Source organism: Protopterus annectens, chromosome 9.part0 (genome assembly GCF_019279795.1).
Source record: "Protopterus annectens isolate FY-2018-M chromosome 9.part0, PAN1.0, whole genome shotgun sequence".
In the NCBI taxonomy this organism is placed as follows: Eukaryota; Metazoa; Chordata; order Ceratodontiformes; family Protopteridae; genus Protopterus; species Protopterus annectens.
Genome location: NC_056743.1, coordinates 1,518,312,279 through 1,518,339,022, shown reverse-complemented (window position 1 = coordinate 1,518,339,022; position 26,744 = coordinate 1,518,312,279). Strand labels below are relative to the sequence as shown.

The 26,744-nt window shown below is 43.1% G+C and overlaps 1 protein-coding gene across 2 annotated transcripts in view; it reads right to left on the bottom strand.

Moving 5' to 3' along the window:
• The window catches only part of VARS2 (valyl-tRNA synthetase 2, mitochondrial), a 1,808,135-nt gene that overhangs the window by 1,371,319 nt on the left and 410,072 nt on the right, over positions 1–26,744 (bottom strand). For both annotated transcript variants that reach the window (XM_044084462.1, XM_044084463.1), the window contains exon 7: positions 22,117–22,214. In XM_044084462.1, coding sequence (XP_043940397.1) covers positions 22,117–22,214 — 98 coding nt within the window. The remainder of the gene's footprint in view (positions 1–22,116; positions 22,215–26,744) is intronic.

Here is a 26,744-nt window from a genome sequence, read left to right as displayed (position 1 = left end):
GTTCCCTCATGTCATGTAAAGTTTCCCCAAAAGAGTAATCTTCAGGAGGAGAAGCTGAAGGTATGGATTCCTCAGCATCAGAATCCTCATAAGGAGGGAAAGTATAATCCTGTTCAGAGGAAGACACTGAAGTGATAGATACCTGATTAGAGGATTCATAATCCAATTCTTGTCTTGGCCTTTTGTCTGGAGGGGGATGGGAATCCCTAATCATAGTTAGCAAGTCCTCCGCCATTTTAAGCATTATTTTTGAGACTTAGGTCCCGGATCAGAGGAGGCCTGGGCTTAAGTCTTTGTTTTAGAAGGAGTCTTTGTCTTTGCCTTTCCCTGAAGCTGCGTAGGCCTGAAAACCCCCTCGGAAGCCGGTACCTGCACAGCGGCTCCGGACCCATCCGAGGGAGCATTATCCGAAGGTCCTGCACCTGGAATATCCGAAGGCCTAGTTGGCTCCTCGTGGGAGTCCGTATCGGCAAGCAGTTCTGTAATGGCTGATGACAGGGGCTGCGAAAGCGCCTCACTGACTACGGCCGAACCAGCAACTGGCTCTGATTGTAAACTGTCTGATTTGGACATCGGAGGCCTATCCTTATCCTTGTGCCTTTTATGAACTCCGGTAGTCGGAAGCGTGTCCGACGACATCTTATAATTAAATCTCCTCCCAAAGTAATGAAAGGCAAAATGGTATCTCCGTTTAATAGTACGTTTATTAAATCTAGCACAAAACCGACAACTAGCTATGTCGTGGTCAGGGCCTAGACAAGGAATACAGTAGAAGTGAAAATCCTTATGAGGTATTTGCTTCCCACATGAAATACAATTATTAACTTTTTCTGACATCGGTCTGGAGCAAGAAAAAAGTTTCCCCAATGGGGTACTTAGCTTTGAAAAGAAGAATGTCTTCAGTATGAAGCAACAAAAATAACAGGAGTCAGCCGACTGGCACTTGCGAACTGCTTCCACCGCGCGGCAAGAAAGACTGGAGAACATGGCGTCGGCTGGGAGATTTGTACCCCTGGCACACTGACGTCAGGGAGGGTGAGTTCACAGCCGATGCCAGACCCAGACTTTGGGATTCTGGCCGACCGAGGGCTGCCTGCAGGCAGGAAGAACCCTACAGTGATGACTGCAACAGTGAAACACGATGAACATCCACATTGTAAAGTATGCTTTCCAACTTGTTCAGCTGCATGCAATTCCTGCAATTCTTTATTTTCTGCACATTCTGAAAACATCATTTTCTGTTTCAGCAATCTCATAACATGGTGTTGGTACTTAAGCATATGAAATTGAGAGTTTAAGGCCCAGATTGCCAAGGGTGCAGATGTATAAACCTTTTTTCCCCATCTGTCCTGTGCCCTTGAATCTCTGTCAGAGGGGGTAGGATTGTTTGCTGTTGAGGCATTAACTCCCTTTGGACCCTGTGAAATCGTTTCAGGATCAGCAGCAGGGTTTCTAAATAAGAATTTATGTGAGTCAGGGACCCTATAATATCTGTCAGTTTTACTGGGAGCCGGAGGTAAAGAGTCAGGGGTCAAGCTTGACTCCGAAAACACAACATCCACAATGTCCAAAACAGGGGGAATGACTAAAGGTTTGTGCTGAGGGAGAAGAAAGAAATCCATGAGCCTCTTTTTTGATTCTGAGAAGTCTTGACTCTCCCAGTGAAAATGTTCCCTCAAAGTATGCAAGGTTAATAATCCTCAGGAGGAGATGCCGATGGAATAGACTCCTCAGCATCAGAATCCTCATAGGGAGGTATAGATAATTCCTGATTAGAAGAGGAATCAGAAGAAATAGAAACCTGATCTGAAGATTCATAATCAGTGTCTTGCCTAGGCCTCTTATCTGGAGGGGGATGGGTACCCCTGATCAAAGTAATAAGGACTTCAGCCATTTTTATCATCTGTTTTTTAGGCATAGAGGCCTGTGCACGTGGCTCATGCGTCGGCTTTTTAGTTTTAGAAGTTGCCTTTGTCTTTGGTTTTGCAGCTGTCGTCGGTTTGATGTACAAATGTTGAGGTCTGAACACACCCTCAGAAGCTGGTGCCTGCTCAGTCGCTTCGGACCCATCCGAGGGAGATGCATCCATCGGTCCAATACCTTGAGTATCTTGCGGCATGCCGGACTCCACATGGGTGTTGGTAGAGGCCTGCGACTTGAAGGTATCAGGGACTGCGAAGGTGCCTCACTGAGTACCGGTGAACCAGCGACTGGCTTAGGAAAAGCTTTGTCATCAGTTTTGGATCTCGACTGCCTTTCTCTGTCCTTTTTTTTTGCGTTTTTTATGTACTCCAGTAGTCGGAGTGCTATCAAACGACATCTCTGGGTAGTTAAATCCATTTCCAAAATACTTTGATGCAAAAATATACCGACGCTTAATAGTGCGTTGGTTAAATCTAGCACAAAACCAACAGCCAGGCACATTGTGATCACGGCCTAGGCAAGGAATACAGTATAAATGGAAATCCTTATGAGGTATTTGCTTCCCACAAGTAATACAATTAACTTTTTCTGACATCGGTAAAAAGCAAGAAAAAAGTTTCCCCAATGGGGTACTTAGCTTTAGTGAAGACTTCAGTTCTGAAACTCAAACTCGAATATTTCAGTAGTCGGCCAACTGGTACTTGTGAAATGCTTCTGCTTCGGGCACCGCGCGGCAAGAAAGACTAAAGAAAATGGTATCGGCTGCACGTTTTATACCCCTGATGACCTGATGTCATGGAAGAGAAGACAGCAACCAACGCAGGACCCAAGACTTTGGAATTCAGGCTGACTCAGGGCAAGCTGCCAGCAGATTACCCAAATGTAATGACTGCAACAGTGAAACACGAAGAATATCAAATCTGTTCCATTTGCTATAATGGATTTTTCTGGTGGATCGTTTATGGGAAGCCAGAAGTATTTTCTGAACAGGGGAAGATAGATTATTTTGCCTGGCAATTAGTGGAAGTGGAGGTATCAAGCTGTCAGCTTGCGGCTTGATAGGTTTGGGTGGATCAACCCCTGCGGGTGTGACAGTAGTCCTGGAGTTGGATCCAGAACCTAGGGTCGGTCAACCATGTGAGGCTAAAGGAAAGAGAACCCGACTAGACCAACAGGGCGCAATGAGGATAACTTTGCTTCTCAACCGAAGAGCTTTCTTTAGAAACTGTGGTATTAGAGGAAAAGGGGGAAAAGCATAAAGTAGTCCCGGGGGCCAACCATGTATTACAGCATCCCTTGGGGACCCCCCCCTGAGGGGGGGGATGAGGGCAAAGTAGCTGCTCACTTGTGGTTCATGAGGGATGTGAATAGATCGCAAGAAGGCTGACCCCAGCGATGGAAAATCTCTGCTGCTACTACTGGGTTGAGGGAACCACTTGTGAGGCAGGAAAATACTTCTGCTCAGTTTGTCCGCAATTATATTTGAATTCCAGAGAATGTGTATTGCTAACAGAAAGTGGTTGGAAGCTGCCACCCACTGCCAAATTCTCATGGTTTCCCAACACAGTGGGTAGGATCTAGTTTCTCCCTGTTTGTTGATAACCCAGACAAGTGTCCGACTGGATACCAAATGTCCCCAACGGGAGAGCAGACGAATGCTTGCAACGCTAGAAGCACTGCCTTCAGTTCTAGGACACTGATATGCAAATTGGCCTGCATTGGGGACCAAGTGCCTTGGACCATCTTTCCCTGAAAATGCCCCCCACCCCATTAGGGATGTGTCCGTGGTCACAACAGCCTTGGTCTGAGAGCATGAGAAGGGGCGACTCCATTTCCTGGCTTTATCCACCAATTCAGATCTTGCTTGCAACGGTTCATTATGCAGATTAGGTGAGACATAGGATGAGTTAATAGGGACCACTATGACACTAGGAGCCACTGCAGCAATCTCATGTGTAGTCTTGCTAGAGGAGCTACAGTAATGGTTGCTACCAGTGAACCTAGCAGTTGAAGGATTGAACGAGCTGGGACTTTGTCGTGACAAGAGAATATTCGGAGTTGAGATCTTTGTCTCTGAAGCCTGTGAAGCTGTAGAGCAACTAGGCAAGACCTTGTGTCAAATGTTGCTCCTATGAATTCTAGGCTTTGAGTAGGAATTAGTTTTGACTTCTCTTCGTTTATAGAAATCCCCAGGGATCTTGCTAGTTGTAGAGTGTAGTGCAAGACCAGAAGCAATAGATGCCTGGTAGGGGCAGTAAGGAGCCAATCATCGAAATATGGAAATGCCCGGAATCCTTGCAGTCCCAAGTGAGCTGTTACCACTGCCATGCATTTGGTGAACACTCTGGGGGCTGTGGAGAGACCAAAGGGCAGTGCTCAAAACTGGTAGTGATTGGCTCGTAGCTGGTACCGGAGATATTTCCTGGAGTGTTTGTTCATTTTTATATGGTAATACACATCCTAGAGATCTGTCAAGCAAATTCAGTCATCTTTCTTCAGAAACGGGAGGATAGACTGAACTGTAACCACCGTGACCATCTGGAATTTGGTCTGTTTGACGAACTTGTTTAGGACGCTGAGGGATAATATTCGGCCCCAGTCCCCTATCTTTTTTGGCACTAAAAAGAACCTTGAGTAAAATCTGGATTCCATCTGGTCTGGTGGGACTGTTTGGATATCTCTTTTTTGTACTTCTTGAGCTGCTACATCACTCTGACTGGGTGGAACATTGGGGATTCGTCTTTGTGGCCTCGGGTAAAGACTGAAGGGGATGTGATTACCTCTGGTAATTATCGTCTACACCCAAGAATCTGTTGTTGTGGAGTGCCAGGCCAAATGGTGCAGACAGAATCACCCCCCAACTGATTACCTCTGGTAATTATCGTCTGCACCCAAGAATCTGTTGTTGTGGAGTGCCAGGCCAAATGGTGCAGACAGAATCACCCCCTCCCCCGACTGCTTCCAGAGGAAAGCAATCGGGCCAGTCTTGAGGGATGCTCATATGGCTGTCCAGAAATGGAATCTCTGGACCCCTGGTTATGCAGACCCCCTCTACCTTGGGTTCGGGGGTCTTCCTGCGGAGTTTTCCCCTCTGCCCCAAGGTAAAAACTCACCACATGTGTCACAGTAAGGCCCTTGGGATTTCTTGAACCACATCTTTCCGGTTCTCTGATTCCTAGAGTAGGATCGTTGGGGAGCTGAAAAACGTATGCCCACAGCAGATAGGGTCTTGCCGTCCTTCTCACACCTGGCTAGCATGTCTTTAACTTTGGACAGAAAACGGGGGAAGTGTCAATGGGAGCATTGACAAAGGAAGACTTGAAAGGGTCCGCAAAGTTACACAAGCGCATTCAAGCGTGAAGTCTCATGACAATGTCTTAACCCGCTGCTTTGGCTGCCCCGTCAGTTTTATGTGAAATCAACCGCATGGACGAGTTGGATATGGATTCCAGGGTGGCCAGCTGTGAGGGAACTTTGTCAAGTACCTTATCAGACACAGTTCCTGAGAGTTCCGTGATGAGGTCTCTCTGGAGACAGGTAAAATGTGCCAGGTAGTTCAACGACTGTATGGCAAATGTCGAAGCATAAACCTGCTTTCCTAGCCTGTCCATCGTCCAAGACTCCTTGTTAGGAGGATGGACAGTAGAACTCTCCTCTGCAAGTTCTTTCCTAGTGGCCGCCTCCATCACAGTAGCATCTACTGCCAAGCCTTTGGACCAATGGGAATGATCTTCTGAAGGTGAGAGTATTTTGTCCAGTCTCCAGGGGATTGGTTCAATGGTGTCAGGGGCCTTCCAAGCTCACTGCACAATGAGCTGGACTAACATCTGCATGCAGGGTCACCCAGAAAGTAGGGGGTCAAGCATGGAAAGCTTGCAAGAATACAGACTCCTCAGAAGAAGGGTTGGTGGGCTTCGTCACCCCTCTATTTCAAAATCTCTAGTATGCCTCCGAATGAGATATCCTCAGGGGGGCAACCGTGGGGACCCTTCCCCCTCATCGAAATCCATAGCTTCGGTGAGGGATTATTTAGGGGAAACAACATGCTTCCTCTTGCACGATCTCTTACGGGGTGGCTCTTCCGGGGGGGGGGGTGGCGGCATCCTAAGAGGACTCCGAAGAGAGGGTGCCCTGCTGTAGGGTATCTTGCTGTTCCCGTGCCAGATGCCCCAGCATAGTGGACTATGTCAGCTGCGAACCAGAAGACATGCATATGTGGCATTCCGGCACCAAAGGGGCCAACTGTGAACCTGCTGGGGTTTGTGCCCTCTCCATACCCTGAAAGGCAGGCCTGCCTGAAGAAGGATGGGAGCCCGGAAATGAGAAAGACAACCTTGGAACAAGGGTCATACCCCGCTCAGACGAGCCCACCTCCAGGGAAGGAGCCACGACAGGACTCTGGGCTGCCAGAGCAACCAGGACCGCAGATGGCGCCGTAGAAAAAAATCAGCACCATAGTAGGACCACAGGGTAAGCTCCGGAAAGTACAGTTTTGTACCTACCATAAATGTAGATGTCCGAATTGGATAGCATCTGCAGTCATAACAACTGGGTTGTCCTGTCATCAGGCAGCCCTTCAGTCGGCCGGATTCCAAAGTCCGGGTCCGGCTTCGGCTGATGTCGCACTTCACCCGACGTCATCTCTGTTGGTCTTCGGGTATATAAGCATCAGCCGACGCCATTTTCTTCAGTGTTTCTTGCCCCAGATGCCAGAAGCCCTCTAGAAGGCTAAAAATTTTGGATAGATGCCAATGTTTCCAAAAGATAGAGGTAAACACAAAAATAAGCATGTATGTACATAAATACAAACAAATACACCATGAAAGAAGTCCCCACTAGCTAGCTATTAGAAGGGTAAACACCCTAGGAATACCACAGAGGGAAGGAGGGAGGGTAATCCTGACTGCAGATGCTATCCAATTAGGACATCTACATTTATGGTAGGTACAAAACTGTACTATGTCCTTCATGGATGCATCTGCAGTCATAACAACTGGGTAGAATACCATAGCCAACTAGGGAGGAGGATAAAGGTAGATTATGGTGTGTTTAGGATCCCTTGCAGAACAGCAGTGGCAAACCCTGCTCGGGATCTGGAATATAGAGGTAAATTATAATGCTTGGCAAATGTATGCACGGAGGTCCAAGTAGCCGCCTCAATAATGTCTTTGGTAGCCACTCCTCGTAAGAAGGCTGTGGTAGTGGCTGTTGCCCTTGTAGAATGAGGTCTTATGTTCTGTGGAATTTGCTTTCCATGGAAGGAGTAACAGAATCGTATGCAATTTCCTATCCATTTGGAGATTGTCTGCTTGGAAATAGCTTTTCCTTCCCTTCCTGTTGCATAGGCTACGAAAAGTTGGTCAGTCTTTCTGCTATTTTTGTTCTGTCCAAGTAGTAGCGTAGCTGTCTATGTACATCCAAGGTATGCAGTATTCTTTCCCTCTGTTTTGTGGGTTGGGAAAGAAGGTAGGTAGGTGGATTGCCTGGTTTAAGGACACTCTGGATACCACCTTAGGCATAAATGTAGGGTTAGTCCTCATGGACACTCTATCTTGGTGGAAGATTAGAAAGGGTTGCACTGCCATTAAGGCCTGTAGTTCTGAAACCCTCCTTGCTGAAGTAATTGCCAATAGGAAAGCAGTTTTCCATGACAGGTGTTGCAGGTCTGCTGTTGCTGCTGGTTCAAAAGGTGATAGAGTCAATTTTTCTAGCACAAAGTTCAAGTCCCAGGCTGGTAATGGTGGTTTCCTTGGAGGTTTTACATTCTTGATTCCTCTGAGGAACTGTCTGAGCAAAGGGTGTGAAAACACAGGTGGATCAAAGCTGTATTCTGCTGAAATAGCTGATGCATGAATCTTGATGGAGGAATAGGACAGGCCTGAATGAAGTAGTTCGGCCAGATACTCCAGAATGTTGGGCATATCTATGTTTGATACATCTTTACCTCTTTCTGAGCTCCAAATGACAAACCTTTTCCATTTCCCAGCATAGTTTCTTCTTGTTGAAGGCCTGCGTGCTTCAAGAATAATGTCTTTAACTCTTTGTGAAAGCTGTGGATTAGCAGCTGCTATGTGATGTTCCATGCAGTCAGTTGCAACGTTTTTAGGTTTGGATGCATGGTGCTGTAGTTGTTCTGAGTTAGCATCAAAGGCATCAGGGGTATTGGCCACATATTGTTCCGAGACATGTTCCTCAGCAGTGGGTACCAATGGTGTCTTGGCCAGTTTGGAGCTATCAGGATTATCCTTGGACGTTCCTCCTTGATTTTTAGTAATACTTTGTGTATCAAGGGAAGAGGTGGGAATGCATATGCTGTTAGTCCTTTCCAGCTGAAGGAGAGCGAGTCCACTTTCCATGCTAGTGGGTGGAATGTCCTTGTGCAGAATTTTTTGAGCTGGTGATTGAGAGGTGATGCGAATAGATCTATCTGAGGCATTCCCCATTTCTTCGAGATGGTCTTGACGATGTCCGGGTGCAGCTGCCATTCGTGGACATCCGATGTAGTCCTGCTTAACATATCTGCTAGAGTTTTCTTTTCCTGGTACAAATATTGCCTGTAACTGGATGTTGTAGCTGAGTGCCAGGGTCCACAGTTCCAAAGTCATTCTGCATAGGGGGTAGGAATGAGTGCCTCCCTGCTTGTTGATGTACCACATGACTGTGGTGTTGTCTGTCCTTATCATCAACTGGTCTTCCTTGAGAAATGGTCTGAACTTTTGGATTGCCAGTTTTACTGCCAGCATTTCTTTTAGGTTGATGTGCAGGTGAAGTTGATCCTGTGTCCACAATCCTTGCACGCATTTGTCCAGCATATGTGCCCCCCATCCTAGGTCTGAAGCATCTGTTGTGATGGTCTGGCTTGCTTGACCTTTGCGAAAGGGCAGGCCTGGGTTTGACTGGCATGCGTGAGCCCACCATAGGAACTCCTGTTTTAAGCATGGTATTAGTGGGATTTCCGTTTCTAGGCTGCGTCTGTGTTGGGACCATAAATTCTTTAGGTACCACTGAAGCTTTCTCATATGTAGTCTGGCAAATGGAACCAAGATTATGCATGATGCCATGAAACCCAAGGCCTGCAGTACCTTTCTTGCTGTTAACTTGTTCAGATTTGTTAGTGCCAAGAAGTAAAGAGGGAGTTCTTTTTGTTTTTCTGTAGTTAGGAATGCCACTTGTCTTACTGTGTCCAATTCCGCTCCCAGGAAAGTCCTTGTCTGGGATGGTATCAGCCTTGACTTTTGTAAATTGACTGTGTATCCCAGTGCTTGAAGCAAGTAAATGACCCTTTGTAAATCTGTTGTCAGCTTGCTTTTGTTGTCCCCTTGTATCAGACAGTCGTCCAGGTATGGATAAATTTGAATTCCCTGTAGTCTGCAATGGGCGATTACTGATGCCAGGCATTTTGTGAATACTCTGGGCGCAGTAGATAAGCCAAAGGGCAATGCTGAGAATTGATAGTGCTCTGATCCTGCAAGAAATCTGAGGTATCTTCTGCAGATAGGTCGAATGGGGCGTGCAGGTATGCCTCCTTGAGATCTAGAGTTACCAGCCAACACTCCTTGCCCAGCATGGGAAGAAGTTGCTGTAGGGTCAGCATTTTGAATTTTGGGACAATGATGTAAGTATGTAGGGTAGACAGGTCTAGAATTGGTCTCCAACTTTTTTCCTTTCTTGGAACTAGGAATAGTCTGGAGTAGAACCCCTTTCCTTGCTCTGCTGTTGGCACTTTTTCCACAGCTCTCATGTTTGCTAATTCCATTATCTGCTGTAGAGCCTCTGTTTTTTGATTTGGAGGTAGGTTTGGCATTCCACTTTTGACTGGTAAAGTGTGGAAGTGGAACCGGTAACCTTGATCTATGGTTCGTAAAATCCACTTGTCCTTTGTTATGTGGTGCCAGTTTTTTGAAAATAAGGTTAGCTTTCCGCCTAGAGGAGCTGCTATTTGTTCCCTGGTTGGCGGATTTAGGTTTAAGTCACTGTGGCTGTGTTGATGTAGAGGCAGGTGTTGATTCTGTGCCTCTGTTGTTACCTTGCCACTGTCGTCCTCTGTAGGCACCTCCTCTGGATTGGTTTCTGCCTCTGGAACGTCTATTCCTGCCCCTTTGAGGTCTTGTGGAGTCAGGAAAGGACCAATGTTTGGCACGCCAGTTCCACCTAGACCTTGGGGTTGAACCTGCAAGAATTCTTTAACTGTCTGGACTGATTTTGCCTTTTCTTCCATTTTCTTCATAACCTGCTGGGCAGGAGTACCAAACAAACTTGATTTATCCATAGGAGCATCAAGCAATTTAGATTTAACATGATCCGGTAAAGCTTGCTCCTTTAGCCATGCATGCCTTCTAATTACTGTGCCAGTCATGGCTGATCTAAATGAAGCCTCCAGTGCATCATAGCCACATTTTAAAGAATGGTTACTAACCTGCTGTATGTTATTTACAATTTCTAATACATAATTCTTATCAAGAGATTCATCAGTGGTTAGCTTTTTAGTTAACTGATCAAGCATAAACTCTTGGTATTGTATCATGTGAAACTGACAATTTAAAGCTCTAGCTGAAAGAGTGGCTGAAGTGTAAACCTTTTACCCCATCTGTCTAATGACCTTGCTTCCCTTTCAGAAGGAACAGGGTTTTAGCTATGGTCATGCTACTGCCTTGGGACCCTGGGATATAGTTTCGGGTCTGCAAGAGGGGCCTTGTAGAGGTGGTGATGAGTATCTGTCACCCTGTAAAATCTGTCTGGTTTGGATGGGGCTGGGCGTAAAGAATCTGGACCGGAGCAGGCATCATTGAAAGCATCATCCACCACAGAGAGAACAGGAGGGATAGCTAAGGGCCTGTGCTCTGGTAGGTGCAAAAAAGTCCTAAGTCTTTTCCTGGAGTCTGAAAAATCCTGTTGCTGCCATTGGAACTGTTCTCGCATGGCATGCAAGGTTTCCCCAAAGGAGAATTCTTCTGGAGGAAGCAGCTGGAATGGATTCTTCAGCATCAGAATCTTCAAAATTGGAGAAAGGAGCCTCTGGCTGGTCAGTTATGTCTGATTCATCAGCAGAATCATCAGAGGACACTGGCTCAGGGGGCTCTGCCCTAGGTCTCTTTTCTGGGGGCTGAGAGGCCCTGTCTGGGTGAGATTGAGATCCTCTAATTAATGAAATTAAATCTTCTGCCAAGGTAAGCATTTGAGAACTGGCAGAGGGCCTGGTGGAGGGGGGTTTAACAGGCACTGTTTTAGTAGTCTTTGCTGCTTTAGCCCTGGCGAAGGCCTTAATGGACATGGCTGCTGGAGGCCTAGCAGCACCACGTGCTGGGGTAGAGACATCCAAGGGAATGGTGTCTGATAAATCAGTGGTAAGCACCGTAGTGGGTAAAATTTCTGAGGCCGATTCAAGAGTGTTAGCAGGGACCTCAGTTGTAGTGATAGTTTCAGGTGTAGTTTGATCAGTTTTCTCGGTTTCGCCGAAACCGAGACACTCATGATTTGCTTAACCATGGTTTCGCCAAAACCGCGGACCGCGAGTGTCGGTCTTTTTCTTTGCGTTTTGGCAGAATCACGAAGTCGGAGGGTCCGGCGGCATAATGTACGCAAAGTCAGAACCGAAAAACTGTTCTGCAAACTCTGACCGACGTCTAAGCGTTCGTCGGTTGAAAGAAGCACAGGACGAACAGGCTGCTACGTCGTGGGCTGGGCCTAAACAGGGCAGGCAGTAAGAGTGGAAATCTTTATGAGGTATTTGTTTCCCACAGGTTAAACAATTATTAACTTTTTCTGACATCGGCTGAGGCAAGAAAGAGTCCCCAACGGGGTACTTAGCTTTAGAAGTCTTGGTAGTATTCGGTAGAAGTAATCTCTGGATCCGACCGACCGGCACTTGCGAACAGCTTCTGCTTCGGGCGCCACGCGGCAAGAAAGACTGAAGAAAATGGCGTCGGCTGATGCTTATATACCCGAAGACCAACAGAGATGACGTCGGGTGAAGTGCGACATCAGCCGAAGCCGGACCCGGACTTTGGAATCCGGCCGACTGAAGGGCTGCCTGACGACAGGACAACCCAGTTGTTATGACTGCAGATGCATCCATGAAGGACATCCATGGTAAGATCTATCAGTGGAACCAAAGAAGCTGGCACCGGGGATAGGAGTCAGCATCGAGGGCTCCAAAACTTGTGAGGAGGTTGAAGGAGGAATATATGTTGGGAGTCTGTGGAGAAAAATCTTCGGCTCTGGGTGGGAGGTTTTCAATGGAGTTGAGATGCCTCTGGTCGCTAAGAGAAGATACACAAGTCTCATTACATCGAGCTCCAAAAGGCTCCTGGAGGAACAGGTTGAAATCCCTGATGGAAATTCAGGCCGATCAAGGAATGGACTTAATTGTTGTCTTACAAAAGGGTCAACTGATGGAGAATATCTAGTCCTGGCTAGTGTTCTGGACCATCGGCACTGTGGTCAAAAGACCAGAAGGTTGTGATGGGGGGGGACTGGTTTTAATGAAGACACTATTTTTGGTGCCGAGAGGGTCTGTGGTACCGTGGAAGAAGTAGTCACTGTCAGTTCCATGGTTAAGGACGGCACTGTGCTGTGGATGGTGTTTTAGACTCCAGTGCCGAAACAGGTGTTGAAGTCATTTTTGCAATTTTTGGTTCCGGTTTCATATGAACATAAGCCTTTAGTGGTTTTTGATTCTTGAGGATGAGGAGATGATGGTACAGACTGGCTCCTCTTTTTCGACTCTTTGTTAGGAAGGGTTGACACCTCTGCCTCAGATAAAGCCTTCGAGAAAGGTTTTTTTTAGAAGACCCTTTAGAATTAATTTGTTCTTATACTCGGCTAAGGTGCAGGCACTAAAGCCCTTACAGAGCTCGCACAGAGGTTGAACCTTTAAGTGTGGTACTCTGAGGCAGTAGACACAGGAGAGATGGCCATCAAAGTTTGGCATCTTCCTGCCACGTTTATTACATTGTTTGAAATCAGTAGTGACCTTTTAGTCTGCCATTATAACAATATCCAGACAGCAATAAAGAAGCAGTAATGAAAACAGAACAGTAGGAAAGATATTCTGCATACACACACAAAGACAGATTTTTTTTTTGTTTATTACCAGCAATGGTAAATGAGAGGAATACCCAAAAGGGTAAAGGAAAGAAGAAGAATACCATTGGTGGTATATAAATTACCAAAGGGTAAGGGAAAGGAAGGGGCCTGTACCAATGATGGTACTAAGAAATACTACTGAGGTAAAAGGGAAGGAAAATTTCACTCACACAACAGAAAAGTACTACAAAGTATTAATGACTAAGAGTAAAGGAGTTCTAAGCAATTAAATAGGTAAAAGATCAATATTTAGGGAAATAATGAAACAGCTTAAGAGCTGGTCTGACACGGCTTGAAACTCTAAGCGGCAAACGAGATCTGAGGAGATGAGGAGAGAGGCACTATAGGTAACCTTAGCTCGAGAGTTTTTAGCTGGCGCGAGCTTGTTATATCGGCAGAGTCGGTTCCGAGGATGGAACCGAAACCAATCCATCATGAATGAATGAAGATTAACATCAGATCTTTTGTTTCATTTTATCTAAAATACTTTGTTGGTATTTTATTATATGAAACTGGCAGTTAAGGGACCTAATGGCTGGGGTAGAGGAAGTGTAGACTTTACCAAACATATCAAGGGCCCTGCTTTCCTTGTCAGTGGGAAAAGGGTTCTTTGAAGAGCTGACTTTTGCTCCCTTGGGACCTGCAGTGCCAACCTGCGAGTCAGCAAAGGGATTTTTGAAGAGGTATTTATGCGACTCCAGCACCCTGTAAAATCGGTCTTGTTTTCAAGGGGCTGGAAGTAGAAAGTCTTGGTTTAGGGCATAGTCCATAAAAACATCTACCACCTCCAATAGAGGAGAAACAGCCAAAAGTTTGTGCTCTAGGAGATAAGGAACTCCCTAATCCTCTTTTTAGATTGTGGGTAATTCCTGTACCTCCCATTGGAAATGCTCCCTCATGGCATGGAAGTATTTCCCCAAAAATGATGTCTTTAGGAAGTGAAGCAGATTCACTGAAAAACAGCTTCAGGCCCCAACAGCAAGAAAAAACTAATGTCATGACATCAGCTGGCTCCCTTTATACCCAAGCATACTGATATCAGGGTAGGGCATCCGCCAGTCTTAGGAGGAGGAAGATTTTTACTCTGGTAGTCAGTCCAGCCAAGGGCTTCCACAGCAGGAAATCTCACAAGTCAGGACTGCAACAGTGAATCACGAGGAAAATACTTTGTTCCATATGACTTTCTTTTGTTACCTTTTTGTTCTACTGCCACAACTGAGTTTTCTTCAAAATGACTATAAACTCTTGTCAGCATCAATTCCAGCATTTAGTATATACATCATCGGAAGGCAAGTTATCAGTCTGTAATTTTTAGGATAGCTTGCAGGTTTCACTGTTAAGTAGGGATATTGTTTTTCCTGATGTTAACCAGGTTGGTGTCTGCTTGGGGTGCACATATAAATAGTTCTTACTCATGGCTAAATATTAATGTAATGATATTAATACTTTTAGCCAGAAGTTAGGAACTGTATCTGTGTTTAGGGCTTTCCAATTAGGAGCTTTTCTTAGCTTTGTTTCAATTTCTCTGGCTGTTACTTCATCTCATTTCACATACTGTATATATCTAAATGTCTTATTCTTTCGTTTACTTCTTCTGTCTATTCAGCATCTTTGTTATATTCTGCAGGATCTTCATAAACATTTCTCTAAAATGTATCCATTTCTTTTTTTGGTGGTGTTTCAGTTCCTTTTGCCTTGTTTCCCTATTCTCTTTAAACCTTTTTTGGGTCATCAATAAATTTCTTATTTTGTACTTTTCGTTTATATTTATCTGCATATCTTCTAAGTTTTTCTGCTGTGCTGATATTTTTAGTTTGTTATTTGTGACAGTGCACAACAGATCACGGCTATCCGAATATTTTGTTGATCTGTTCTCTCTTCTATACTCTAGCAGTGACACACTGTCTTAACTGCTTTATAGTTTTCTCTGTTTGATACATCCATGACGGCATTTGATTCCTTCCCTTTCTTTCCCTTACTGTCATACACGTTTCTGTGCCATTCTGCATCATATACGAGACGATGAGAAATACAAGCATGAAAAACAGAGGTGTCAAACCAGGTACGAATTATCTGTTACCCATCCAATTGTCCAAGTTGCACCCAAATTGGGTTATGGAGGAACTTTGTTGCACATGGATGGGGAGCCTGTTCCAAAGAGGTAGTCTCTGGGATACATACTTCTCTCTCCAGCAGGTCCTATTTATGTCCGAGGCAAGGATTAAGCCTTTAGAACAGATAATTGTGGTGCTGTTTGTTTTGTGGATATGTAGGAGAGCCATCAGGGTGAGGTGCGACAATGCCCTGAATGACAGGCATTGGCAGATCCCCTTCAACAACCTGTAAGATAGAGAATAAAAGTATAGAGCCTTCAGGTGATCTGCACAGGACATGTTACTTATGTCCTGTATTGTTTTAGTGAAGAATCTCTGTGGACATTCCAATTCATAGGTTCATAGGTTGGTAATAGGCTATTGGCCCTAGGGCCAATACAAGCCTAGCCAAACAATTCCCCGGATATTTCTTCCCACAATATTTACTTCCCTGGACCCCTGTCTAGCAGGGTGATGGACGTGATCCCCAGGGTGAATTTCCTATCTCCCATTCAATTGTCAAGGTTCCTTTTGAATAGGGCCAAGGAGGCGCTCTGCTTGACAGGTATGGGCAGTCTATTCCAGAGTATGGGGAATATCTGGGTCAGGAACCTATCCTCCAGCATGTTTTGTTCCATTGTGATGACAAGGTTTAGATCCCTGGAGTGTGTGGCTCTGAGGGATTGGGATTTCTTTAAGTGGAGCATGTCCAACAGCTCAGGGTTTGACATGGCCTTGTATGTTAAGCAGAGGTCGCCTCAGAGTAGGGGATATGCCACACAGTATAGCTGGAGTTTTTTTTAGACGGTCAGCATAGGGCATCTGCTTTAGGCCTGTGATTCTTTTAGTGAGGTATTTCTGCGGCCTTTCCAGACATTGCAGATGTCTTGTGAGGTACATACCAAACGGGGCGTTGTACTCTATAATGGGTCTAATGAGGGATGAGTATAGTGGGACAATGACCTCCTTTTTTCCTGGATGAAAAGTCCTTAGTGATGAGGTGTGCCACATAGGATTTCCTGACTGTTGTGGCAATGTGGTTATAGAAGGTGAGACCACTGTCCACCTGTGTCCTTAAGTCTCTCATCACACTTTCGGTGTTTAGTGTACTGCCACCTATGTGGTAATTCATGGGTACATGGTTTTTCCAAAAGGGGATAACTATACATTTCTTGGCATTAAGCTTGAGCCCATGGCTCTGGCACCAAGCATCTGTTTCTGTAAGGCCCTTTTGTAGAATATCCACATAATTTGGGGATTCAATAATGGCTCCCAGTTTGCAGTCATCTGCAAACTTTGTTAGCCACAGTCCCTTAGTGTTGGCCTGTACTTCAGAGAAGTAGATGCCAAACAAGAGTGGTCCCAGGACTGAACTCTGAGGTACTCCACTTGTCACTTGTCTGGAGCTGGATTTGGAGTTGGCTACTTTTACTGTCTGGGTTCTTTAAGTAAGCCAGCTGGCAACCCATCAAGTGACATAGGGATTTATGCCCAGCTTAGTAAGTTTATCTAGGATTCCAAAATGGGGGATGGTGTCAAAGGCCTTGGCGAGGTCCAGATAGGTTGTGTGGACCGCCTTACCCTCGTCCACAGCTCTGGAAACTGATTCAAAGAAGTCAATTAGGTTCAGGAGACAAGATCGGCCCTTCACAAACCCAAACTGGGTGGGGTCCAGTGTTTGAAGGTTGCCAATGTCTTTGTTTATACGTTCCATGATAATGCTTTCCATGCTCATGCAGATCAGGCTCATCAGACTGATGGGACGGTAGTTCCCGGGAGCCAAGGCGGATCCCCCCCTTGTGGAGTGGGATAACTGTAGCTGTGCGCCACTCATTGGGCACAAAGCCTGAGGTGAGGCTATAATTAAACATGACACCTAGGTGAGGTGCCAGTTCATTTTGTAGTTCATGTAGTACACAGCCCGGGATGTCATCTGGTCCCATGGATGTTGTATTCTTAGCTGTGGAGAGTGCAGTTTCTACCTGTGTGGCCATGATTATCAGAATATGGCAATCTTTTGGAATTGAGATGGGCCCTTTAGGGGGTGAGAGGGGGGTGAAGTTGTCACTAAATCGATCTGCCAGGATATTGGCAATATCCTTGGGATCAGTATATTTAATGCCATTCTATTGTAGCTCAGAGCAGATCTAAGCATTGCCATTTAGATTCTTGATATAACTATAGAATGCCGTGTGGTTGTCTTTGGAATCTTTGGCAATTTTATTTTCATAACTAGCTTTGGAGGATTTTATGAGGGATCTCAGATTCTTACTGAGGCTGGTAAGGGAGTTTTTTGCATCCTGGGATTTTCCTCTTTTCTGCAACAGTTTCTTCCTTCTGTTGTATAGTTTGTTTATAGCAGGAGACCACCTGATTGACTTCCTTTTTTTGAGGAGAGTGTCTTGGTTCTATTTGGGATGGCACGATTCATGCATGAGTGGATGTGCTCATACAGTGCCTTAGTGTAGGATTCAGCAGTCGAACATTCAGCTACCATCTGCATGGGTGCCATGAAGTTTGTCACTTCTGACTTGAGTAGCATGAAGTTGGCTTTGGAGAAGTTTTTTTTTTTTTTTTTTTACAGAGGTTTCCTTACTGGGGGGAGTGGGATGTGGATGTCAAGGGTGATTTGCTTATGGTCAGACTTGACCAATGAGTGGGTCACCACTGGTGTGGAGCACCTATCTCCCATGTAGGTAATGATCAGGTCTAGGATATTGCAGCCCATGGTGGGACCAATGGATTAGTTGATCCAGGGAGTTGGAATTTATGACTTTCAAGAACCAATGGGAAAATGTGTTGGTATCCGAGTAGTTTTCCCAGTTAATGACAGGGTAGTTGAAATCACCCAGTATTAGGATGTTTGGTTGTATCTTAATATTTTCCAGTATGTTTAGAAAGGTGTAGTGAAAATCCTGGGGCATGGTGGGGGATCTGTAGCAAGCTACAATTTGGACTGCAGTTTTACCTAGTGTTAGTTGCACTTGGAGAATTTCAGATGCATTGTGTTGGGCAACTAGCCTGGAGGTGTGAATATCCTTGGTGAATATGGACACTCCTCCACCTTTAGTGTTTCAGTCTTGGTTTGTTGGCCGAAAAGTGTGGTAGGGGTTGCAGCCTGGTATTGAAGGGGTGCTCTCTGGAGTCTTGAACCAGGTCTCAGTTACTGCACAGATATCTATGTTATCCATTTTTTAGGAGTGCCTCGACAGAGTGCATTTTCAGGTTTAGACTTCTAGCATTGAATAGCATTACCTTCAGATTTTGCATGCTTGTATCTGTTATGGTGGTGGTTTTGTCCTTTGAACATCGCCTAAAAAAGGCACTACAGGGGTGGCAAGAGCTTTAGCCAGTAACCTGAATCCCAAGGGTAACAGGTGCAGACCATCTCTGGTAAAGTATCGTGGTTTGTCATTTTGTCCTTATACTGCGGTATCATTCTGGGCGAAGGCAGGATGCTACTCAGGGCTATCGTCATACCTGCCTGGGTCACATAATCCAAGAGCTCTTCCATGTCTCTTTTCATGTAGTCCAGGGAGGTACGTCTCAAGTCATTCACTCCAACATGGACAATGATAGAGGGACAGGGATTGTTAAATGTGTCTGGTTAGGTACAGACCAAAGGGGGTACTGTACTCTAGGACAGGTCTGATGAATGACAAATACAATGGAACAATAGCCTTCTCGGACCAAGATGCCATACTTTTGCTTACAAGTTTCACAAAATAGAATGATTTACTCACTACTCTAGATATGTGATGGTCAAAGACTAGATTACATCTCTGTGTGTGTACCCAAGTCCCTGACTACTGGGTCAACTCTTACAGGTGAGTTGTCAATATGATACTTACCATGGGTAGATAATTTCCTGAAGGATACTATTATGCATTTCTTGTACTTAGTTTTAGCTCATGGCTCTGACACCAGTTATTTGTTTATGTCAGCCCTTCTTGGAGAACATTTGTGTCAGTCGGGGACTCTATGACTGCTCCTAATTTGTAATCATCTGCAAATTTAGACAGCCAGAGGCTACTGACACTGGCCTTGATTTCAGAGAAGTAGATGTCAAAAGAAGCAGTCCCAGGAAGGACCCCCTTGTGACTGGCCTCTTTGTAGAGGAGAACTCCCCAATCCTAACTTCCTGAAGCCTGTCTGTGATCCAGCTGGCTATCCATCTCGTGACATAAGGGTTTATACCTAATCTCTTGCGTTTCAAATGCTGTGGAAAAGGGGAACCCCTCATGAAACTGAAACATCCTAAAGTGCAGTTAGCTTCTAAACCTGAGGACAGTGGCAAAATGTGCACTGCCTGGATCAGAATGATTATGTTAGGATAAAACTGAGGGTAGCTTCCATGAGGAATGAAGAAGTTACTGGGGCTAGACTATGCACCAGTATCCATAGGATTCCAATGTGATCGTGGGTCCCTGGATTAGAAATGTAGAAATTCTTGAGGTTCATTCTACAATCTGCTCATACAAATAACAACACTAAACTGGAGTAAGATTGGGTTATTAATGTTTAAAATCATAGAAAAATAAAACCATTAAATAAAACGTCCAGTAATCTTTCATTGAAAGTGTCATTTATTCTGCTGGAGAAACACAGGCTCTCCAGGTAACCTGAGTCTAGGGGAAAACATCTCCAGAGAGACGTGTGGCCTCAGTAAAGAGGGAGTAAAAGCTCTGAGCCAAACTGGCTGCAAGAACTGTAGATCCAACGGCTTAGAGATCAAGGGCACCAGATCTAAAGAGGTTGATAACTCTACGGACCAATTTTTTGGCTTCTTCCTGTCTCACTCTTTCTTATGGCTTGTCCCTCCTGTTGGCAAATTTCCTGGCCAAAGGGGACTGAGAAGCAAAAATATCCATAAGGGGGAAACTTCTTCTGCAAGGGGGGGTATGGAAAAGTCCCTTAAGAACTAGTTTGTTGCTCCTTTCCACCACCACTCTGGACACAAAGGTAGTACAAATGGAACACTGCTTTGCCAAATGAAAAGAACCTAGGCATATATGCACTTGGTGTGCGCATCAGAGTTTGGAATCTTGTGGACATACACCACAAATTTCTTGAACCCTGAGGGTTTCTTCACCATAGTAAACTAAATGTCCTAACAGAAGACAAGAAAATAATTATATATCACTTACATAGTCCAAATAACACTATAATATCACTATAATGACAACTACAAATATCCACTATTTTTATGAAAGATAAGCTGAAAGGGGAAAATGTGCTAACTGCTCAAGGATGAAAGAACTAGGATAGAAGATCTACCTTTTTATTATTCAGTACTATGTTTATTTATTTATTTTTTTACTCTAGAAAGGGGAGGCAGGAAGAAAGACTATCAGAGAAAATGTCCACTAATGTAAGGAAGAGAATAGCTCACAATACCAAAAAGACAAACACTTAGCTTGAGTCGAGGAGATCTGCATCTGAAGAGAATGAGCAGTAAAGATGTGAGGTAACTTGCACTGCATGGAATTATGGGTAAAGGGAGGGGCTTAAGTCTTGGATCCAAGTCTGAAAGTGGCCAAAGTAGGATCAGTCTCATATCTGAATACCCCATCTATTCAGAAATGGGCAGAAGACACATCATCAGATCCTAAGATTTAATTAAATGTCAAAAAGAAACTAGCTCAGTCCTAAAACTAACATAAAAATTTTTAAATGATACTTTTTCTGCAAGGGGAAGGAAAGGACCTTTGGACAGAAAAAAATTGACTTCTGGGTGTAGCTGTCTTTTAAGTCCCTGGAGAAAAGTAATTAATAATCTAATGGAGTATTCATTAAAAGATGGAGAAAGTAATTTTTCAAAATATAAATTATGCATTTGGGAAGAACATATGCAAGACCATGCACAAAAAATGACTAAAATACATAGGCTGGTAGGAATTGTAAAGTAACTCTATGTATGTACTAACGCACAAGACTAAAGGACAGAGCTGTACTGGAAATATTATATATAATGCTTATACATGACAACAAAAAGTATGGAAATGGTTCATATAATGTATATACATGGTAACAAAGTCTTGCAGTGATATTTCTTTTTTCACTGTTATTTATGTACAGGATCTCATGTTGAAAAACTAATGTGCTGAATAAAACTGCTTTCAAAAATTCAATGGAGTAAAAATATCATGCCAGATAAGATCACTAACACCTCACTACATGATCTGCATAAGGTACAAATGAAAGACTTCAATATTTTAAATTATTTTTATTTATCCTTTTGTTGACCGGATTAGTCCAATAGGCTTGTGGCCTTTTTTTCCGGGGAGACTCAAGATGGTATACATACTCCTAGGGTAAACTTAGTCAGGGCATAGGGGAACTTCCTCTACTTTTTGGCAAGTGCCATGGAATCTTTTACATCCACCTTACCACCAACTTAAGCAGACAGGACCACAATTTAATGACTCATCCGAAAAACAGATAATTCAACCCCCCATCCAGTACCTTCATTCCCTCTTAGATGCTTCAAGAAAGTAAGTCCATTACGCATCATCTGAAGATGGTAAAATCACTGATAGGCAATACACTGCAGTATTCTACTAGAGAGCAATTACATGACAGCGCTAAGTTTGCAACATGAACTACTCCTCTCAATACAATTCATTTATATATATATACACACACACACACACACACACACACACACACACACACACACACACACACACACACACACACACACACACATCAAGCCTCTAACGCACTAACTGAACAAATTTCAGATTCAGCTATAAAAGAATAAATGAAAGAAAAATGCAAAGACAAAGAAAAAAAGTGACACAAAACATCACAGGCTTAGCAGAGGAAGGAGAAAACAAGTTAAAATAAGGAAAGGAAGAAGGCTGAATTAAAAACAAGTGACCAAGAATCATACAGGCACTGATTCTTTTACAGAAAATGATCTCTTTCATTCAGAACAAAACGGAAATTAAAAAAAAGTAAAGACGCTACAAGAAAATGACCATACTGCTCCATTACTCAAGGTGGAACTCACTCATCCTTCCATCGCCACACTTCCTGAAGGAACTCTTCACGTCCTAGTTCATGGCGCAGCAGTCCTCTTTCTTTCAATAACTTGCGTTCAACAACAGCCTTAAAGAAAATAATCCAGCTTAAATATGTCAACTATGTAAAGTGGAACTACGGAAAGTAAACATGCACATGAAGATACAAACAACTGTACAATGCAACACTCTGCAAAGTAAAGTAAAACAATCCTTCAACCCAGTTTCCTATGTTTTCAATAACTTAAAAGTCAGAAACCAGAAACGTCCAAAAAAAAAAAAGGCACAAGTTAAGACTCCACAATTCTATAGCCCACTGCTAGCATTTAGGAAACTGTATTAACTAAAAACTGATGTTAAAGCTGAAGTGACACTGGGTAACAGTACATTACAAATGTTACAGACATAGTCATCATGGAGACAAAAAAAAATCAGAACACTACAGATTCTTTTAACGTTGCAACGTTTATTGCCACAAGGCTACTTACACAGCATTAAAATAAAGGACCATAATTTTCTATTATGACATGACACAAGAACTGGGGTACTGACAATATCAGTATATAACTCAAACTACAGCAGCAAAGAAACCTCCAAATGAAACTAGTCTTTCAGACTCATAACTTTGGCTACTGCATTTTAATGTTTTTTTTTTTTTTAACAGATTATAGAGCTAGAAAGATGAGGACAAGTAGGTCCTCATGTTTTAGTATTTTTAACACAACCGTGATTTGCGCTTTCACATAATTCTTTCCCCACGTTTGGTGTGCCTGAGAGTCTAGTGCAGCCACCACATCTGAATTAAACTCTGATCCAGTAGTAAGAGTTTTGCATTCTGGGACTGAATGTTTTATGAGCCTAAAATACTTTTTTGTGTTGTATGTACCAGTAACGTCTGCATTAAGTACAACAAATGTGTATGTACTGGCTGTTGCTGTTAGTACTATTACTAGTGCCATGACCTTAACAATGTTTTTTTTCAGACAGTCTTCTGGCTTCATTCCACATTCTTTGCTTTGCTATAACTCAACTAAGTGGAGCGAGCATTTCTTTCACTAATGAATGATCTGCTTCAGATCGTTAAAATGACAGACTTGGGTAACTGGGGAGAGTTCAACATTTTTTTCTCTTTGGTGAGCATTCTTCTTTTCCTGTCAAGACTGGATGTCTAGTTACTGTAGTACTATACATTATTTTACAGCTCTGTTCAGTATATCAGTACACCATTAAAGTAGGACCAATAAAGCTCATCAGCGATATATGATCAATAGTAGACTTTTAGTTGTCATTACGGCTTTAGTTTTCTAGGACAGCACAAGAAGCCATTTGGGAATTTCAAACTTAAGTATCTGTCTTACTTTGAACTTGTTTCATGTGTTTTTTAGCAGGCTGACTTTGCTTAGCCTGTTTGGCCTGATATTTGAACTATTTTTGTTTTAATAATATACAACACAGAGTATGTGGTTTTAATTTGGGTTAATTTCTAAAATGGGATAATGGGTCATAGTGTGATTCAGCATTATTCTAGATAACTCTAACTTCTTCTTCCTACTGGTCTCCTATTTTATGTTAGGGGTCCTGGAGTTATCAACCTGTTTTGTATGAAAGACATCTTTTTGAGCTAGGACCCTGAAGTTAAATCAAATTTCTACACTTTTTTAATGGTAAATGTTTTATACTATAATTTTAAACATAGCCCAGTTTTATTTATCGGCTATTTTTATAGCACTGTCCTTTAAGCAATCTTGGATAACAGGTGTATTTATCTGGATATTGTGTGTTATCTGTTATCTTCTATACAACGTCTAGTATCTCAGCAGTGATTCACAAGTATGACAATGACAGCTATTTGGTAGTTTGCTCTTTTACCTTTTCTTCTGTTCCTCTTGTGGCTTCCTGAACTTTTCAAAAATACTGTATCTTTCAGACAAATCAAGGCAAATGCCATCAGCAGGCTTCTGCAGATGCTCATGAGTGGGGTGGCTGTGCTGCTTGTGTCACCTTGGGGTGATATAACACGTCAAATTTTTCCCTCATTTGTGTGTGTTCTACTCATGAATTTTATTGATCACTGCAGGCAGATTTGAGGGACCCATTTGCCACTAACTGTACATAAGTGCATGGTTCATCTACAACATGCAGAGGACTACCAATGAACTGCTGTGTGATGTTACCCTTATACTAAAACAGCCACTTTGTTTGAAAATATCTTTGGCCTTTACCAGGCACCATATGTGTTACCCCACCAGTGAATCCATTATTCAATACCCTAGATAGGACAAAGACAGCTGTTTAGGTTCTATCTGTTGCAGCCCAGGTTACTTGGGAGTGTCAACGTCTTCCATTATACAATAGTGTCTACATTATATTATCAGTCATACAGATAACAGACCCTCGGAAAATTGACAACACAACACTGAAGCTAGAAAATAGTGAAATGATGAGGTAGCTGTTTACCCAAGACAGTAGTTCAGTAGGGACTGGAGTTTTGCCCTTTCCCAGCTGTAGTACGATTTCAGTTAGTGTGCATGTGTGAGTCTACTTTGTTTCGTTGAATCTCATTTCACTGAATTTCATTTCACCCTGACCACATCACTGAAAACACAAATTACTGAATTTCATTTCATTGAACTGAACTTAGTATATATGGCACTGTGTCGAGTGCTATAAGGCAAGTAAAATGTATATTAAGAGAGAAACCATCTGACAGAGTAAGCTGGGACTTTATGAGCAAGGCAATGGAAAGCATTTGCATTTCCTTAAAAAAAATATATAAGGTTGATTAGGGGGATACATGAGGGATCCTAAATGAAAATTAAAGTGGGTGGGGTCCTCTCTGATAATTTCTGCTTGAACAAAAGAACAAGGCAAGGCTGTCCTTTTTCCCCTTTGTTATTTGCATTATACTTAGAACTACTGGCAAAGAAAATAAGGGACTCAGAAATTCAAGGCTATAACTGGTATGATAGTCAAGAAAAGCTGGCTCTATTTGCAAATGATACTTTATACCTAACAAAACCAGAAACACATTACAGTGTTGTGGAACATTTTGAGACAGTTTCAAATCTTTTCAGGATACAAAATTAATGAAGCTAAACGAAAGGCAATAGCAGTAAATTATGTACCCACACACAAATTGGTTCAGCAATATCCGTATTTATGGGGATATGATAAAATTAAGTATTTAGGAGTATGGATTAAAAATGATACTAGTGTGGCAGCTAAGGATATGTGGGAAGAATTGCTATATGGATAGGCATAGTAAGATACAAGCAATCAAAATGTTTTTAGTCCCTTTAGTCTTATATACAGGATAGGCAAACTTATCAACCACAGGAGAAGCTGCGGATAACAATTAATAAATAGTTGGACTTTGTCAGGGGAAGAAGGCAACAGTCAAGAGGGATAAACTGATTCTTCGAGTAGAACAGGGTAGATCGGGATTACCCAATTTGAAGGGGTATTTCTGAACTACACAGCTGAGGCTCGTACACATAGCACAAGCAAAAACTATAATTCAAAATGGAAAGGGATGATGCTGAAATGGGGGAGAGGGGCTCAAGAAACAAGAACAGACTGGGATTTTGGATGCAGGCCTTTAAGGAGAATAAAAATAATCATTCAGAATATTATATCCATGAAGTAGCAGAAAGTATTCGAAGAATGGAGAAAGGAGATTCTGCCGATAGGAATAACTGCAATAAGGAAAATAGACAATAGGCAAGAGGGGGTTGGAATTTATTGGAGAAAACTGGTAAAGGAACTAAGGTATTGGGACCACATAACTGGAGAAGTAAGGGTAACAGAATGGGAAGAGGCCAATAATTTATTTGGACTGCAGGTTAGAGACTGCCTTCCCTATCAAGGATTGATATCAGAGTATAGGCAAAGAGAAAGAAATAGGAGGACCCTAAATGAAAGACCAACACTGATACAGTTTTTAGTAGAATCTAGAACAGAAGCTACCATTAAAGAAGGAATAATTGAGCATAAAAAACTGCATGATAACTATAAGAATCAATCAGAGTATGTTAGAAAGGATTGGGAAGAGAGATTGGATGAGCAATTCACAAAGAAACAATGGGAGTATATATGTATGTCTCCCATATTTGCAGCAAAATCTAGAAGACTTAGGATTTTTGCTTGGAAATGTTTACATTACGATTTTTATACCTCAAGCAGACTCCAGAGAATTTTGCATAAAGCAGACAGCAAATGTTGGAGATGTGACGGGGAAGAAAGAGATACTTGGGAAGATATTTTCAGGAAGTGTGGTGGGTTGGTGGACTTTAAGGATTCCCTGCGGGATGCACTAATGGAGATGTTCGGTGGGCAGACTGGTGTGACTAGGGAGATGATTTTTCTGAGCTGTGATAAGGAATCGGAATTGCCTAGATGTGGTAAGGCCTTGCTGTGTCTAATTATGGTGGCTGCCTAAACCAACTATATTAGAATCAGTGAATATAGCAACAGAGAGAAAACTACTGGAATTGACAGCTTTAGAAAAGGGTAGGAGCAAACTGCATAGGAAAAAAAAATGGGAATTGTGGGAACAATACATACAGGGGAGGAATGAGGTTTAAAAGAAGGCAGTGCTTAAATGAGCTATGCAATGTTT